General features: G+C 41.7%; 1 protein-coding gene and 1 long non-coding RNA gene across 3 annotated transcripts in view; both read right to left on the reverse strand.

Moving 5' to 3' along the window:
• Window positions 1-10412, reverse strand: part of LOC148328636 (uncharacterized) — an 88117-nt gene extending 77705 nt beyond the window's left edge. For both annotated transcript variants that reach the window (XR_015845637.1, XR_015845636.1), the window contains exon 1: window positions 10270-10412. This is a non-coding gene — a long non-coding RNA (uncharacterized LOC148328636). The remainder of the gene's footprint in view (window positions 1-10269) is intronic.
• A 688-nt stretch (window positions 10413-11100) lies between these two features.
• rragca (Ras-related GTP binding Ca) lies at window positions 11101-17134 on the reverse strand. Its single transcript, XM_088307639.1, has 7 exons — window positions 16895-17134; window positions 14679-14882; window positions 14393-14592; window positions 12869-12983; window positions 12651-12793; window positions 11870-12018; window positions 11101-11709 (listed from the first exon to the last, which is right to left on the reverse strand). Exons 1-7 carry the CDS (start codon window positions 17075-17077, stop codon window positions 11552-11554), a joined length of 1152 nt encoding a protein of 383 aa, XP_088163765.1. The 5' UTR covers window positions 17078-17134; the 3' UTR covers window positions 11101-11551.
• Between the last annotated feature and the right edge of the window lie 851 nt (window positions 17135-17985).

Consider the following 17985-nt stretch of genomic DNA (forward strand, 5'->3'; position numbering starts at 1 on the left):
CACTTGTGACGTCGCCGCTCGAGGACGGAAGGCAGAGGCGACAAGTGACAAATCCCCCGTTGATGGCTATCTACAGGCTATTTCCCCAAAGCTCTCGCTACAGAATAGCCCGGACCTTAAGCCGCTTCTTTCTCATTTTCTCCTCTTTATTTATCCCCGCTCTTCTCTTCCCTCCTGTGGTCAATTTGTCACTTTTTGCATAATGGCGTGGCGTGGAGCGCCGGAAAATGGGAATGGCCGGATGAGCAGTCCGAGGAGGCGTGATGGAGGAGGGGCGGCGCGGGGGGGGCTGGCTGTTAACGCAAGGGAGGGGACGGAGAGGTCCATCCATCCTCACCCCTCCTTAAAAACTCCCCCCCACTTCCCTTGTCTCTCCAGGAGGCAGATGTCAATCATGTGCGTCTCCCACAATCCCTCCGGAGCTCATTGTGCCCGCGGTCGCTGGCGGAGGCCGGCGTGGCGACGAGCCGCAGATGGAGGGAGCGCTGTCAATCATTGTCACTAATTATTAATTTCTGTCACTCAGGCCCCCGTGGTAGCCACGAGGCGGGGGCGGGAGGGGTTGGGTTCTCCCTCTCTTGCCATCCCTCCTTCGCCACGCTCGCCGCCTATTAGGCAAGCGGGCCCGCGTCCGCCCCTTTTCCTCTCCCCCGGTCCCTCGTTAAAGTCTCTGCCTCTCCTCAAGTCGTCCGGGTCGCCTCTTGTTTCCTCCGCCCCCCCTCCCCTCCCTGCACTCCGGCAAGGTGGCTTGATTTGGTATGCCGACCCAAACGCCCCATTCATTATGTGGCGCACGTAAACCCCCCCCCCCCCCCCCTCAGTCGCACCCTCTTCCCACCCTCCAAACCCACTCAGTTCATATTATGAGGTCAGCCCCCCCTTTTTACTCCCTGGTCCTTTTTAATCGTATGCTGCCCTCAACCCTTCTCAAAAGTTCCGTGTACCCTAAAATCCCCTCTTCAGCGACCCCCCCCCCCAAAAGACATTTAAAAAAAAAAAAAAAAAAGCTCACTTTCCTCCATCAGTCAGCAACTCCCTTGGTTGAGGCTGCGATGGCGAGCTAACGAGGGAAAGACCCGTCCGGGACCGGGACCCCCGCTCGCGCTCAGGGTCCTGATCCACGTTCTCCTCGTTACCTGAGGTGGCGAGCCGGCGCGGCGGAAGCTGAGCGAGGAGGGGTAGTGCGTGATTAGATGGCATGATGTCGTTTATACAATGGAACCTCGAAAGGTAAATTTCCAAGAGTGGCGTCGAAAATAATACAGATTTCTTCAGACGGGAATCAAATGTGGTTAAAAATCTGATCTGCAAACCGCATAAATTCCAGCTTGATGCCATTTAAAGTACAGATTTTTGACGCAGTGTATAAACGGCTGTTTGTATTTTAAAATGCTAACTTGCGTTAGCTCGTCAATGCGTTTTACATTTGATGTTAGCATCAAGCCATCGGAATTTCATTTTTATTCGGTTTTGGTCTTTCAATAATCAAATTTTCATTCTTGTGTCAGTTTCATGATAAACTTCAATTGTGTGTGACAAACAGCTTGAAGCTCATTTTTATTTCGAGAACTGCGATTTGATTTTGGACAAGGGGAGTGAGAACAGGTGACAATGAATAATATTAATTCAAATGAACTTTATTAACATGATTAAATATTTTTTGTGTGGACGTTGACTGACACAAGCAAGATTTCAACGTATCGAGTGTGGCTCCACGCTGCCGATATTCGCCATCAATACTTAATGCAAAACAAATCGGACATCAATCAAGTCCTCCTCACCACTATTTTTTTGGGCACACTTTACTCCGACGGTTTGACACATCGGCTAATCATCGTGAGGAACAATCTCCTGTGATTTTGTTTAGTGACATTTTACGAATCCATACACGGGATTTATAAGTAAATAAGTGACAGATCTTTTTTTTTTAAAAAAGTTGCTGGCCGCCCGTGGCATTCCCTCGTCACGTCCACGTGGTCTTTCGCAACCCTCGAGGACGCGACCCATTACGTCCCGCCTCCTCCCTTCTACTTCCTGTCCATCCTGTCACTCTTCAGCACCTGTCACTTTCCCCTTTCACCCCCCCCACTTGCATTTCTGTTTATTTGCTTTCTCGCCCTCCATCTCCTCTTTCTCATCTCCTGTGGGCTGTCACTGTCTTTCTCTTCCCATTTGCTTGTCTCTTTACTCCCTTTATCTATCCATCGCTCCCGCCACTGGCAGCCTCTTTCTTCTTTTCTCACTTGGTGTGTGTGTGTGTGTGTGTCAGCATTCAGCACCTCAGTGGCGACAGAGTTTATTGGCGTAATGCATTTATCACCGTGGCGAGCCAGCCAGGGCCTCACCTCCTCCTTTGAGGCGGTGAGTAATGAAAATGGGATCACTTGTGACAACACTACGAAACACACACACACACACGCACATTCCGACACAAACAACGACAAAGAAAAAAAAAAAAGTGAGAATGTTGGCCATGAAAAAAAATAATAAACTCAGCAGGAGAACAACGTTTGTGTCATCATCATCTCTTGCGTGTTAGTTGGCTTATTTTTATGGTGAGGCAGCTTTTTCGTTCATACTTTTTGTCCTCGGTAGGAAAAAAAATGGAAAGAGAACTCTTTGGTTCTGGGTCACCTTCTTAAAAAAGTTTTACTGACTGTGTGGGCAACGTTTGAACATTCTGAAGCGACTCACCTCTCGTGAGCGGCTCGGAAACCAGCAGTGTTCAAAATGACATTTTAATCCATTTAAGTTTGCTAACGGACAATTATTTTATTGATATAATCGGACATTTATATACAAAGAACAGCTACATTAGTATAAAATGCAAAACATTTTGGGGTTTAAAAAATATAAATTAAAAAAAAAAAAAAAAAAAAAAAAAAAAAAAAAAAAATCGGCATTTTCATGTAACTAAAAAATTATGCCTGACATCAAGTAGTTTTTAAAAACTTAAGAAAACTGCCCTCTCACAAAATCTCTTTTGTGTCCTTTCATTATTACATTAAATGCTTTTATTGTTTTAACGGTAGAATGACAAATATTTGTAAATGTCAGTGTTCGTCGTGAAGAAAAATCGCAATCAAATCGAAATATCTGTCAAAAAAAAAATCGTAATTCAAATTTTTCCTAAAATCGTTCAGTCCTATTCTAATTCCACGAACCTCGCCCGTTAACTGCGACACGAGTAGTTATTGGATGGCGAGTGAGATTCGGTGCAAGGTGAGGGAATTTGATTCTTTGGTCTTGATCAATAATTTAATCGTATCGGGACACCAGGTTCAAAGCCAACAAGTTCCGAACCCAAGACCAGTAACCCCCAACCTAACCAGTCCAACAAAGAATTTGATTGTTTGTCCTCGATCGAATAACCTTCCGATAATTGGATCAAGACAGCAAGTTGAGAAGCAACAATTCCAACAGCAGTGGGTTTTGTTTTTTTTTGTTTTGTTTTGTTTTTTTTTAATGGCCAGAGGTGGCTGTCTTATCCAATTTGGGTGAGTAGAAGGAGGAGGGGCGGGGTCTTCACCTGTGTTAAAACAATACCGTCACCTCACATACCCCGTCCAAGCTCTGATTAGCCTTGACAGAATAAAAAAAAGAATCAGCGGCCACTCCTGACATAAATATGATACCATCCTGCTTTAAAAAAAATGGATGGCGGAGGGGGAGCATCACTAAGACCCCCCCCCCCCACAACCCTCCCCAAATCTAAAGACTGCTGACTAATGCGGCGCAAACGCTGCAAATAGTCGCCTGCTATTTGTTATTCATGTGGCCCTCAAGGTGCATCCACAAGGCTGACGTTCAAGCGTGCGTGCGTGTGCGTGCGTGTGCGTGTGCGTGCGTGTTGCGGATGCCATTAATGCCCGCCGCTGATCGCCCTCCCACATTTAAATAACAATGGCACAGTCCGAGGATTCAGCGGTGTGAATCCGACCCGCAAAACACCCAGGAGGGCTGCAGGCCTCACTCCTGCCGCGTGTGTGTGTGTGTGTGTGTGTGTGTGTGTGTGTGTGCACAAATGCAAAACGCAGTCAGTCACACACCACGGACGGATAAGAGCAGGGATGAAATGCAGATTGAGCAAGAGGCAAGAGTGCAGGCCACGTTATGTGATGCATTGGCGCAATAAAGGAGAAGACGGATGTCTTTTTTTTTTTTTTTTTCCCTTCCACAATTTGAAATAGTTCCCAGGCATCTTCATAAAAAGGTCTGTGACACGCCGTCTCCTGCACGTGAGAAACCGGACATCCCCGTCATATATAATGGAGAGTCCTGGATTCATTACCATGGCAACGAGGGGGAGATTTTATGATATAGCCGTTATTGAGTAAATTAGCGCCATTGTTACGTAAGAGTAGACTGAAAATTTCAAATAGCGGCTCACGTGTCTTCCTTCGAAGTACAACCGCACCCAAAAAATGTAGACTTATTTTTTTTAGGGTAAATTTCATTTACAAAAACCGAGACCGTGAAAATAAGAGCGCTGGTCACCTGTAATCAATCAGAAGCGTTTATTTCTTCGACATTTTGTGTTTCAAAAGTAACTCAGTTACGTAAATTACTTTTGAAATAAAGTAATCCGGTTTTCAAGTAATTTAGTTACTTTTAAAATCAAGTAATTCCAGTTTTTAAAAATCGCGTAATTCTTGTAATCTACTACTTTTGAAATAAAGTAATTCATTACTCAATTAAAGTACTTTGGTACTTTTGGAGAAAAAAAAAGAAAATCTAGTATTCAAGGAAATTACTACTTGTAAAATCAAGTATTTCCAGTAATTAAGTAAATCAGTTACTTTTCAAATCAAGTAATTGCAGTTTTTAAAATGGAGTAAATCTTGTAGTCAAGTAAATGAGTTACTTTTAAAAATAAAGTAATTCCAGTAAAATTAAGTGAAATAACTTTGTTACATATAAAATCAAGTAATCAAGCTAATGTGTTACTTTTATAATAAAGCAAAAGTATTTCGTTACATTTAAAATGCGTAGAAAAGCAAATCATTCTAGTAATCAAGTAAATTAGTTACTTTTGTAATTGAGTAAAATCACTTAGTTACTTTTGTAATTGACAGGTAAAAAATACTTGGTTACTTTAGTAATCAAGTAAAAGTACTTGATTACATAGTACCATATTGTGACTTGACTACACGATTATATATATTTATTTAAAAGTTGTTTTCAGTGCCATTTACTCCCAAGTGTTCTACTTTTTAAAGAGAAAAACGGAATGAAAAGTATGCAAACTATAAGGATTTTCTTTTGGGGGGGGGGCATGGGGGAATCTCATTGATTATTCTAAACTGTAACAGATCATCCAAGGACCAGATGTGTCATCCCAGATGCCTTTTTTTTAATGAAGTAGTTTCTCGTTAACAATCACACTTTTGGGAAGCATTGTCAGCATTTTTTTTTTTTTGTTGGTTTGTTTGTTTTTAAAGCTGCCATATTGCTCCCAAATGCTTCCCAGCAGTCGAATTGTTTGAAACACACCACGCAACACAATCAAAGATTTTTTTTTTTTCTTTTTCGTCTTATGTTGAAATGTAGCGTCCATCAAGGAGTAGGAGAAGAAGACGCAGCAGGACGCGATATCACAGCAGGCTTTTAATAAAAATGAAAATATTTATACGTGAATGTATTTCTAATCTTTGTTCCCCCGTTTTCTCAAAGCTCCAAAAACTCAACAAATGTCTGCAGGCTGCTGACAAGCTGTCGATAACCGCGTGGACGCACAAAGCTGCCGCTTCATATGCTCCCTCTCTACAGTCACTTTTTTTTTTCTGCTTCCTGCAAATGACCAGAACATTCTCGGCTGAGCGGCGCCAATTTTAACACCCAGGACTAAAAAGGGAAGAAAAAAAAAAAATGCAATGTGCATGTTCACCGAGGCCGCATGCATTGCAAGCCAAGCGACGGCTGACTGATCCGTCTGTCTCGGTGTAACAAGGCGAAGACGTGTCGGCGATATGCATGAAAATACACGCGCGAGGGAGACCTTTTTGGATTCTGCTCAAGAAGGCAACCTTCACACATGCACACGAGTGTGTAAATATCAAAACATTTATTCGGATACTGCAAGAAAGTACTGCCGATACTTCTTATTTAAGGAAGATGCATCATGAATTTGTTCAATCGGATTCTGCAAAATCTGAAATTGTTCGGATACAAAGTCAGTAATAGGGTTAGTATTGTCAATCGCATCCAGCCAGTATCAAACATTTGTTCAAATATTTTTCCTTTTGTCTTTTAACATTTGTTAAGCAGAGCTTGTGAAGATGGTAATAGAAGTACAAAAGTCTCCCTAAAAACATCACATACACCGAGTACGCCAACAAATGGTATTCAAAAGGAGTTTTCGTCCGGGAGGACAAACAGTTGTTGCGCATACTCGTAAAGACATCGCCAACTACTGGCCTGGAAGGCACATGACAACTTTTTGACTTTTTTTTTTTTTTTTTTTTTTGCAAGTCAACGTGAATGCAAACTTTAAACACGAATACTGTCCAAATTATTCTGCACCAACCAGAACGTAGCCTGCTAACTACCACGCAGACAAATATCCATCCATATTTTACAATTTTTCTCATCATTAAAAATCAAAATGTGCTGACGACGGACACCATGAATTGTAAGTGCCGTTGTATTATTTTTTTTTTCCCCCTTGTGACTCACAATGGACATCCGCCCTGCGATCAATGTGAAGGAAAGGGGGAAAAAAATAGAATTTTTTTAAAGCCCATTTGCGCGTTGTTTTCAAATTGTCAACAAGGAGAGGCCATTGAATTAATGGCGTGTCCTCGTTACATCTAATAAGCTTCATTCATTTGCAAGTAAGAAGTATGTCAAATACTTTTCATACCAACATGAAAACACAAACAAAACAAAATCCTCCGCCTCGGGCCAGCGCCATAATAAACACACGGCTAAATGAATACCTCACTGAGCATTATTATATTTGTTTAAGCACTTTTTTTTTTTATATAACTTTAGCTATTGATGGGGGATATCGACCAAGCCCTGTTGCAAATAGTAAAAAAGAAAATCCACAAATTATTGATGCCCCCCTGTCGGAAAAGGGGTTTGTAATTACATATGCACACCAGAAGATGGCAGCAAAGAATTTAAAACGAAGAGGATCAGGAAGGGCCATGCATCTTTCTTTCGTTCATGAAATAAATACAAAAATGTTTTGAAAAAAAATGATCTAGCGAATTAAAACTAACTGAATTTAAAAAAATAAAAGTCAAAACGCAATAAAAATAAAATATATATATTGAAAAATCTCAAACTATTTTACCTTTGGCATTTACACACACAATAAATATTAGGGAATATAATTATAGCAGCAAATCAAACGGAACTTTCGCTTTCATTTTTACGGTGCACGAGGTACTTTGAAGGACTGCCAAAATAAGATATCGCAAATGTCGATGAAAAATGGGCATCAACAATTAAACCTAACAACACCAAGCCTCCACGAGATGGCGACAAAGTACTACTTTCATTGCTTTGATTCCGCGCACAAAAACAGAGAACAGACATTTTCAGCGATAAATTCAGCCCAAACTCTGTGATTATGCAAATACCGTAGCACTTTTAAGCGTGGATTCGTCGCACTTGTGAATAATTTGCCTGACAATCCTACAAATGAAGTCCCACGTCTCGTTATTCGGCTGTAAAATTCATTTTGCGGCCCTCATTCCTCAGCAGCTAATAAAAGATGACAGATAACAGCGACGTTTTATTAAGAGCCTAATGGTTGTTACGATAGTCAAGATGAACAGTGGGCCATCGCATGAAAAATTATATCAAAGTCGGCTTTTCTCGCTTTATGTCATTACTGTTATATCTTCGTTTAATATCAGATACAGTGGTGAGGCAGCCTCGCCTTTAAAATAAAATATTTTATTATACGTCATGGGTTGACTTTTGATGTGACTGGTCATCTTTTTTTCTCTTGGAAGGAAGAGGACCGCATGTTCGTGGTTACTTGATGCAGAAAAAAAACTAAAGAGAGAGTACAAAACAGCCCCATCTAGTGGTTGGATTTTGTACAGCACAACATAAACCATGCACATGGCCGTTCTCCTGAAATGTTGGAACTACACTAATTCGAAAGAAGGGAATTATATTTTCAAATATTAATTTGTAGACGAATTACAAGTTATCTTTTTAAAATAACTTTTAAGATTAAGATTTAAGTTTTTCTGGTTTTTTTTGCTTTTGCTCATTGACACAATTATGACCTTTTTTTTTTAACTTTTTGTAACTTTCTGTCATGTTTTGTTATAATTGGAGACGAAGTGCAATAAATTAGTTGATTTTTTATTTTATGACTTTTTTGTCAGTGTGTAATTTAAAAAAAAAAGTTTATTAATGGATTGAATTACAATAACAAAAAGAGGGTCTTTTTGTCCATATTGTTTTAGAAGTATTGAACATTTTGACTTAATTTCAGAGAAAAAAACAAATAAAAAAGTAAATACATAATTTGGAAAATTACAGGACTTTTTATTTATGTTTTTGTAATTTGGGGGGTTATTTTGGTATTGTACATTAAATTGACGTTTTTTTTACTTTTTGTAATTATTGAAAACAGAATAACTATTTATGTTTTATTTATTTAAAAGAAAAAACAAGACACGAATGTTCATTTTATGTTGTAACTGTGGCCATACATTCTATTTCATGAAAAGTTTTAAAATGGTGCATTTATTTGTTTTCTTACTTCAAAACAATTTTTACCCAAGTATGCTTTTGAGTTTATACTATTACTCTAATTTATTTTTATTTTGCTTGCTGAAAAAAAAAAATCGGTTTTTATTCTTTTCTTTTTTCCACTTTTGTCACTTTGTTTCCTGTTGCGTCACACAGCACCGAAAGGACAGGGAGAACCGGTCGTAAACACACTTCCTCTTGATACTGTACCCCTAATCGAGTACAATGAGGTCACTCACTCAAAAATGGATAAACAAATAAACTGTTAACTGAATCAAACCAACCAAAAGTGAACCTTGTTGTCTTCATCTAGGCGTGCATGTCATCAGACTGTTCACCAAAAAACGTGACCTTGTGTGACCTTTGATCAAACAAAATCATGGCATACCACCACGCGCCCGATCACCATCATGACGGTCACCATCATGTCAGCGATTGCCTTAATTCTCCATCCTTCTTTTAGTGTCACACTTCCAACGCCGGCATGGCCTGGCTGCATGTGGACGCATAATTGAACTGAAATTAGCGCCCGTTTGAGTGAGCATCCAAGACAAGGAAAGCGACAATGCGAGAGGGATTAAAGTGAGGGTGTATTTATCTAAAGGAATGACCGACTTAATGAAGTGGCTAGGGGGGGGAAAAAGAGAGAATTAGAGAGAGTAAAAAAAAAAAAAAGAAACTGTCAGTGTTTTATTGCGGCTAAATTTTGAAGCATCGGCCATAATGGCTACTGGGAGGATTATTAGCCTTAACTGCGGCACTTGTTGCTTTTATGGGCACTAAACAACAAGAAATATTTCATCCCATCGGATAGACTCACGTGAAGGACTAATTTTGGCTGTAATATGATATATATATAATGTTATTTCAGCCAACATAAAAAAAAGATGTCGTGAGGCATTCTATTATGGCTAATATAGACATGTATGCTATGCTTTGATATATACACAAACGCGCTTTTTTCCCCCCAATCTAATTGATAGTGATAAACCCTACTGAAGCCTCGTGCGCATGCGCGCGCATGCGCACAATGCCGACAGTGATTTCGTGGGAAGTTTGGAGCTTTTTGTCCTACCTGTCGTTTTTTTTTCGATTAAAAATACGCTGACGTGTGTTGAGCACATAACTCACGCATATGTATGCCGCACTCGTTTGATATCGCCAGAAAAAGTTGTTTGTAAACATATCTATGCATATACATATATAAATTCAACTGTCAGGGCTACCTGCTACCTACCTGCTTGCGTCGACGTGTATTTTACTCAAATATGTTTTTAAATTATATCTATATGCATGTAAATAAGACGATCTGAAAGTACACGGTAGTACTTTGCTGACAAATTAGCCTCTGGTTGGAAGTTTTGCAAGGGTAGGACATTTTTGCGGAACACCGGTGAAGCGGCAGCATTTAAAACAATCCTGCAGCGCCATCTAGTGGTTTTAAAACACTTCATGAAGGAAACGTCACCAACTCAAACGCAAAACTTCTTAACTTCATAAAACAATCACAAAGAAATGCAATTGTACGTTTAAGGAGAAGGACGTTACCGTTCGGTGTCAAACTTCTGTCCTGGAGGGCCGCTTTCCCGCATGCTTTTAATCCTCCTGGCTGCAACACACGCGGCGATTCAAAGGACCAGCTCTTCAACCAACTCTGGACAAGCGTGAGAAGTATCCAGCTCATTTGTATCAGGTGTGTCGCAGCCGGGAGAGGTGGAAAACATGCAGGAATGCGGCCCTCCAGGACCGGAGTTGGACACTTGTGCAATAGTGGTGATCAGGCCTGTCTCGCAGTATTGAGGTTCTGGGTTCAAGTTTGCATGTTCTTCCCGTGCTCGTGTGGATTTGAATGTAGTCTCAGATCCTCCCATTTTACCCCCCAAAAAAATTTTCCTAGGTGTGAATTCTGATTTGAATAAAAACTGAAAAATTGAACCCGCGCACATTCAACATTATGATATAGTTGACCGCGGTAATTCGCAAGGGTCATTGTGTTAAAAAAATAAAATAAATAATTACAATTGACTTAAGGTGGAGGGGGAGTCCAAAATTTCTGGGAGAAACAAACAAAACAAAAACAGTGATAAGCCAAAAAGCATTTTCTCAGAAAAATTTTTTTTTTGGCTCTGAAAAAAAAGTATATATAAAAGAAAATACTGAAAGAAATATTCTGTGGAAAGGTGTTAACTAAAATAAGTAACACCCGATGTGTTGAAGCTCCACAGTAATTACACCCTAAAGCACATTTTCATCAGTTTTGTTGTTCCTTGGAATATCATCAAAAAAAAGCAAGCTTTGGAGTTAATGAGGGATTTTTTTTTTTTAATTTTTTGTTTTTACACGATCACATCAAATGAAGATCACTCTGGATTCTGAGCATTGAATTAGTTTTCTTTATTGAGAAGAACAACACACAAAGTCTCACCAGATCAACCCGACACACAAACACATTCACACGTGCATTCACGCACACACGCATACAATCCCTTTCGAGTGCGCTCTCTCGACGCGTGCAATCGCAGGAAGTGACGTCCCGGCAGCATTGGGAGTGGGGGGGGGGCGGTGAGGTGTGACTCGGATGCTTTGGTAAGGCCATCTTCCCTGCGCGCCTTACCTCCAGTATTTCTTTTGTATTTCCTCTACAAGTGGTCGAGTGGGTGCGTCACAATCCCGCCAACGCGGCGACCATTGGTCCCTCCCATGGGTCGTCTTCAAACGCCAAAGAAAGAAGTCCCCGTCCGCTCGGCCTGGCTGACCGTGTGGGCCTTCGCCTCTTCCTTTGGCCGCTTTATTGGCTGGTCCTTAGCGTCTTTTCCACGCGCCGAGAGTCTTAGACGGTGTTGCGCGGCGTGCCGTTAAGCGCCACGGCCTTGCCGCGCGCCGGCGAGCCCACGGGCAGCGTCCCGAGCGGGCGCTGTGACGATACGCCAACTTCGAACACTTCGTGGATGGCCTTGCGGAAACAGTGGAAGTTGTAGTCGATCAAGCCTGCCGAGAGAGAGAGAGGCGGAGTGGAATTGACGTGAAATTTCATTGAATTTGCAAAACTGGAAATGGAATTTGTTCTCATTAACATATTTCATTACATTTGAGAGATTTTTTTTCTTTTTTTTTAACGTTTCAAAAATGTTCCGATTGCTTCTTTTACCTTTGCGCTCAAAGCTTTCTTCCCTCAGGATGCAGACGAGCGCCAAGAACTTGGTGACCTCCTTCAGGTAGAGCACGGTGGTGTTGTTGAGCTTGATGATGGCCATGGACTCCTTGTCGTACGCGCTACCGCTGCCGTCTTCCCTCAGACTGGACCGCCGTTGGGGGAAAGAATTATGGTAGATTATTTCAATTTGTGCTGAGCGATATGGCCTTAAAGCAAAACCACAGATTTTTTTTCACGCACATTTTATGTATAAAATAAAATAAACAGTTTTTTTTTTTTCAAGCATTAAATTGCATTAAATTCACCAGAAAGAAAATATTTTCTCAAGATGATGGGGAAAATTAAGGCATTTCATCCTTCATCCAGTTGATACAAAAAGTCAACACACCCCTGATCAAATGTCAGCTTATTTTTTTCTTTCATTAAAAAAAAAAAGTATGCCGAAAGAAATCATTTCAAATGCAATCTCATTGAGAGGCGAAGTAAAAAAAAAACAATTCCGATGTGGTTGCAAAAGTGTGCACACCCTCTTAGGACCGTGTGGATGTGCTCTTATGTTCGAGTAGGATTTTCTTGCCTTTTGTTCTCACGATTTACAGCGCAAGCATCTCGAGTCTTCTTTCACCTCACAAAAGCTTTACAATTGAACAAGGGGTGTGTAGACTTTTTCTATCCACTGTGCATACTTTTGGCAAAGGAAAAAAAAAATCCTCAGGCCATTAAAAAGGACTTTGAACGACAGACAAAAATCGATCGTCTTCGTTTTTGCGCTCACCCGTAGATGCAGGAAACGTCGATGACCACGTCGATCATGTCGCAGCACAGCTCGTACGACTGCATGTCCACAGGGGAGCTGTCGGTGGCGATGTAGATCTTGCTGACCACGTCGAACAGGAAGGCCTTCTCGATCCCCGAATTCTGGAAAGGGAAGGACGACGCAATTTCCAGCCAGCCGGCGACAAACAGGAAGTGGCGTCACAGATGCTTCCTCACAGAAATGAAGATGTTGAGCAGGTTCTCCAGCGTGGGCAGCTGCGGGATGAGCTTCTGCACCACCTTGCTGAAGGCCTCGAAGATGGAGTGGTCGTAGATGCTCGTCAGGTAAAAGCTAAGTTGCGGGGGGGATAAAAAATAAAACAGGAAGTTAGGAAGCCGCTCACGCTGCCGACTTCCTGAAAATAAGCGATAAGCTGACGGTCACTTGGCGACGACGTGACGAGACGGAAGCGGGCTAAAGTGACGCTGATGCAGTGGACAGTCACCTGACACAAATCCTGGGAGTGAACATTTGAAAATACTGGACAGCAGACACAACCCATGAAAAAGTGCTTAGTTTAAACCCTCACTTCTTTAGCATTTTAAATTCAACTTTTGGCATTGTGTGCAGAGGTGTCAAGTAACCAAGTAAAATAATTTTGTGACTCGATTTAAATATCAATACGTCAGGGGGGGGGTAGTTCTTCTTCAGCTTACTTTGTACTTTCTATTCCTTACACACACACACAAAAAAAAAAAGCCTGGTTCTGATTTAATTTTGGATTGTGTTCATTCCAGTTTATCATTGTTCAAAAAATCATCCGGATAAATCGCACTCGGGTAGGTTGTGTGATTTTGATTGTGGTTGGATGAGAAGTTTAAAGATAAACCGTTCAGACACGTCATTTGCATTGCACCTGCACGCGACACAAATGAACCATGACCGACTAACCCCCATGACACACACAAAAAAAATGAATGAGTGATTAGCAAATCAGCGTGGTTCACTAGATGCGTCAAGCTCAAAGAGAGTCAGCTGTTGGCATCGAGTTGTTTTTTGTTTTTTGTTTTCCATTAGACAGAACAAGCAGTATGTCACGGTGACGTGCCAAAACTCCAACGCTAATGACTATCTACATCCGTTTGTGCGAGCATTTAAAAAAAAAAAAAACATTTTTAAAACATTCATCCAGTTATGGTACTTCAGAACAGATTCTCAATTGAGAGTAAAAAATAACCCTTTAAAAATAAAAAAAAAATAAACACAAATTTTTAAAAAAGCAAACACAAATTTATTTTCACAATTTGCGAAAGGAGTTGGTCCAAACAGCCGGCGAATAGCAGAGAGTTCACTGTTCAATTTTTTTTTTTTGTGACCTGCTTTACACGTAATCAAATTTACATCATAACAGCCTCACGTCGACTTCCACCGCACTTGAGATCATCAGGTAGGCTGGGGGAAGCTCCACAGCCACTTTCAACTTTCACTTTCAGTTTATCATGCACAAACAAGTGCAACACCCCCCTGCTATCACGTCAAAGACAAAAGGTAAGCAGAGCTGCAATGAGCTTTATCCTACGCGCAGATTAGCGTAAATTAGCAGCGTTAGCTTCGAATGAGCGGCACGTTGGTTTGGGTTTGACGATGGGACGCCACCGTGTATGCCATCATTGACTTAATGTTTTTTTTTCTTTGCTCACAGACTACCCAGAATGCAAAAACCCCCCAAAAAACTCCAACATGCCGTGCATGCGGCGTACCTGAGATGGAGCTTCTCCAAGCTGGCGTCGGCCAGGTCGTCGTTGGCCCTCTGGTGGATGTCGCGCTGCGTCTCGATCTTGTGGTCGTCCGAGAGGCCGTCCACCTTGTGGATGAACACTTCGAAGTTGATCTCCGGGTTGACCCGGTACGCCCGCGACACCGTCAGGTGGAGTCGCCCCAGCGCCTCCACGTAGTCGTCCTGAAAATAAAGATATATTCAATATGCGGCTTTGGGAGTTGCTATGTGATGCGTTGTCAACGATCAAACAGGTCCGCGCGCGTCACCTGAGCGTCGATGACAAAAATGAGGGCGCCGGTTCCCCTGAAGATCATCTCGTAATCGAAGGTGGGGTCGAAGAAGTCCACCTGGCCCGGGAAGTCCCAGATCTGGAAATTGACGAACGAGCTGCTGGAGATGTCGTCCTTGTAGATCTTGTTGGTGCTCTCCAGGAACAAAGTCTCGTTTGGCGACATTTTGTGGAACACCACCTGCAACGCACAAAACGAACCGCAACGTTTCAACGTTCTTAACCGACGCGCAAGTCCAAAGAGCAGTTAATCGTGACAAGGCAACCCAATTCAATAAGAGAAAAATGTGCTGACGGCACTTGCTTTGAATTTTTTCCAGATTTTTCAATTAACACGCCTTAAAAGGCTATTATCATCTTGAAACCTTAGTTTAAAACTCCAAACATTTTTAAAACCTTAATCCAGGCTTGCAACCATAATTTGCGATCCGAACAACCCAAGATGGGAACCTATAATTCATTAATTTAATTCAAAGTTCTAACGCAGGTTTAAATTCCTATTTTGAAAGCCCAACCCAGACTTGAGATCAAATTTTAAACAAGGCTTCATACCCTAGTTGAAACCCTGTTTATTTTAAAACCCTAAACAATACTGGAATAAGTACCTTGTAGGCATTAACTGTTGTTTAGAACCCTACCCTAAACTCAAAACCATACCTAGAAACCTTTGTTTGAATCCCTAACACCAACTTCAAACCCTACTTTAAAAAAACTCACCACGGCTTGAACACTTCATTAACCTCGGCCAAATCTTGGTTTAAAACCGTAATGCGTGTTTAAAACCATCATTTCAAACCCTAATCTTTTAAAACCTTAACCCAGACATGAAACCAAACTTGCCTAAAACCCTAACACAGTTACAACATCGTTTCAAGTCCGGGTTAGCGTTTGAAACAATTACTGTTGCGAATTTGGGTTTCAAAGTTTGGATTCAAGCATGTGTTTGACAAAGTTTTGGGTTTCAAAGTCTAGTCGGCAGAAATCCAATCAACACCATCTTGACCTATAATACTTTACTTTCAGATTGCAAGGCAGTTTCAGAAGCGCTCAGCCAGATGTCACATGCACATGATGAGGCAAGAGTGCAGCGCAGACCACGTGGAAGTGACCCCACAAACAACTCCGTCAGCTCACATCACCAAAAAAAAAAAAAAAGAGGAGCTTGTGATGGCATCGTTGCGTGAGCTCTTCAAGTCACGGGCGCATGCGGTGAAGCAGTAAAAAGCCATGTCACATGTTTGCCGGGCCTACTCAGAGCTGATTACCGCAAAGTGTTCCCAACACTGTATGAGTGTTAAATAAAACCACCAATAAGAAAAGTTGGTCTGTTTTACAAACACACTGCAGCCAAGTCAAGAATGTGACACATAACCAAAATGGACCTTCAAAAACATCTCAAATAGTGAGCATATTTAATGCCGTTCCCGCTCATTGTCAGGTGCATCATCCAATTGTGGAAATAAACTGCAAATAGATTCGTCGGGCACATCAGCGTTCATAAATGAACACGGCACTAAAATTTAATAAATGACAGAGCTGAAAGTAGACGCTTGGTCTTTTTTTCCCACTCGAGAAAATAAACAACCATTAATCAATTATCTTCACAATGACATTTGAGCACTGGTACATTTTGGTGAGTGCTTTTAACACAAGACATGAACTGAATTAAATGTTCAAACAGTGGCTAGATTTTTTTAATATATATAAATTCATGGCCAATAATTGAATTGACCTATGTTCAAGCACCGTTTAAGTTCAAACAGTGCTGCATGTTTGAGTCTTACAAAAACGACCTTGTTGCTGATCAACACCTGAGTGTACTACACCACTGTATTTTTTTTTATCTTACAGCACTTGCAAATAGAGGAAGTACTTTTTGACGTAATACTTGATGTCAAAACTTTTGAGAACCTTGCAGGAAAGGGAAGGTGTGGCTGTTTTGCTGTGCTCGGGCCAGTGTGGATACAGTTCGATACCCTTTAAAAGTCACATGACGTTATGTCCACATAATCAGGGAGATGCACTGAGTGCCTCTGACCAGTTGGTTAATAATTTACAGCCTCACTTCCACTAAAAAAACAACATTTAGGTTAGCATCTGGGGTAGCTGCAAGCTAACAGTACTGTACTTTAGTTAGTGCATGTGATATTTGTAGCTACATGCTACGACGAAGCTAGCTGTCGGCTAGCACACCTTCTGTATGGATGACTTGCCACTTCTCCTCAGCCCCATGAGCAGGATCCTCGGCTTGCTGTCGGACGGCGACGGGCTGTCCTCGATGTCCGCCTCTTCGTCCCCGTAGCCGAAGTCTTTGGGGAACGAGTCGGCCACACCGTAGCTACCCGCAAGCTGCTCCACCTCGTACTGGATCGACATTTTGGGCCAAAAGCGACGGTCGCCTAATCCCCCGGGTGGTACCCCCCCACCCCCTGGTATCCCCCACTCCTCCTCCCCCTCCTCCTCCCGGACCCCGCGGCAACCTTTCACCCACGGGATTCACCTCGAGTGTAGCCGCAAAAAAAGTGCGACTGCTGGCACGTTATTGCTCCATTTGACAGGCGAACGCGTTGCTTGAGCCCACACGTTTCCTTCCAATACCTCTCCCCATGTAAAAAATATTGCAGTTCATCCCGCCCTTCTCCGTTCTGATTGGATGTTCGAATTCAAACGCGGAATGCGATTGGCCTCAGCCTACAATGCGACACACGATTGGCCCGGAGTACATGTCACTCTTGATGGCGCTTATCGCTGTCACCTGACTTGTTTCGTGACTGTCCTGGTGAGAAACCCACAAAAGAAGCGTCCTTCCACGTTGTTTTATTGTTCTTTTCTTACATTGAATAATCTTTATGATTTAAACATCGTAAACACGGGAAAACAGTTTTCTAAAACAAAGCATACGCTATAGTAATAGGCAATGTGGCGCGGCACCGACAGATGGCGACAGAACACTTGTGACGCTCAAGGATTCATAATAAAAGATATTCTAAATTAAAAGAAAAAAAGAACGACAACAAATACAGTATTTCTATTTGTATCTATCACAAGTAGATCACCTTGAAAAATAAAAAGTTACGAAAATACAAAGTAGTCTCAGTAGGAAGTACTAAAACAGGAAAGGACGAAATTGAGTCGGCGTTAATGTTTTTTTACAGGCAGATAATCGTAAAGACTTAAAAACAAATCACGCCACTGACATTTATACTTGTTTATAAAGCTAATTAGAGTGACGACACCGCGGCGTTTCAAAGTGGGAATCGAGTCGAACATGAGTGACGTCATGA

Source organism: Idiotropiscis lumnitzeri, chromosome 10, assembly GCF_059441095.1.
Source record: "Idiotropiscis lumnitzeri isolate Australia: NSW breed Sydney's pygmy pipehorse chromosome 10, RoL_Ilum_1.0, whole genome shotgun sequence".
NCBI classification, from domain to species: domain Eukaryota; kingdom Metazoa; phylum Chordata; class Actinopteri; order Syngnathiformes; family Syngnathidae; genus Idiotropiscis; species Idiotropiscis lumnitzeri.

Bases quoted from the DNA above. Each gene is read 5' to 3' on its own strand.
- rragca (XM_088307639.1), bottom strand. From the start codon at position 17,077: ATGTCGATCCAGTACGAGGTGGAGCAGCTTGCGGGTAGCTACGGTGTG. The intron at 14,883-16,894 runs GTGTGCTAGCCG...TGTGCGTTGCAG, and splicing joins GCAAGTCATCCATACAGAAG to GTGGTGTTCCACAAAATGTC. The intron at 12,019-12,650 runs GTGAGCGCAAAA...ACGGCGGTCCAG, and splicing joins GACGTTTCCTGCATCTACGG to TCTGAGGGAAGACGGCAGCG.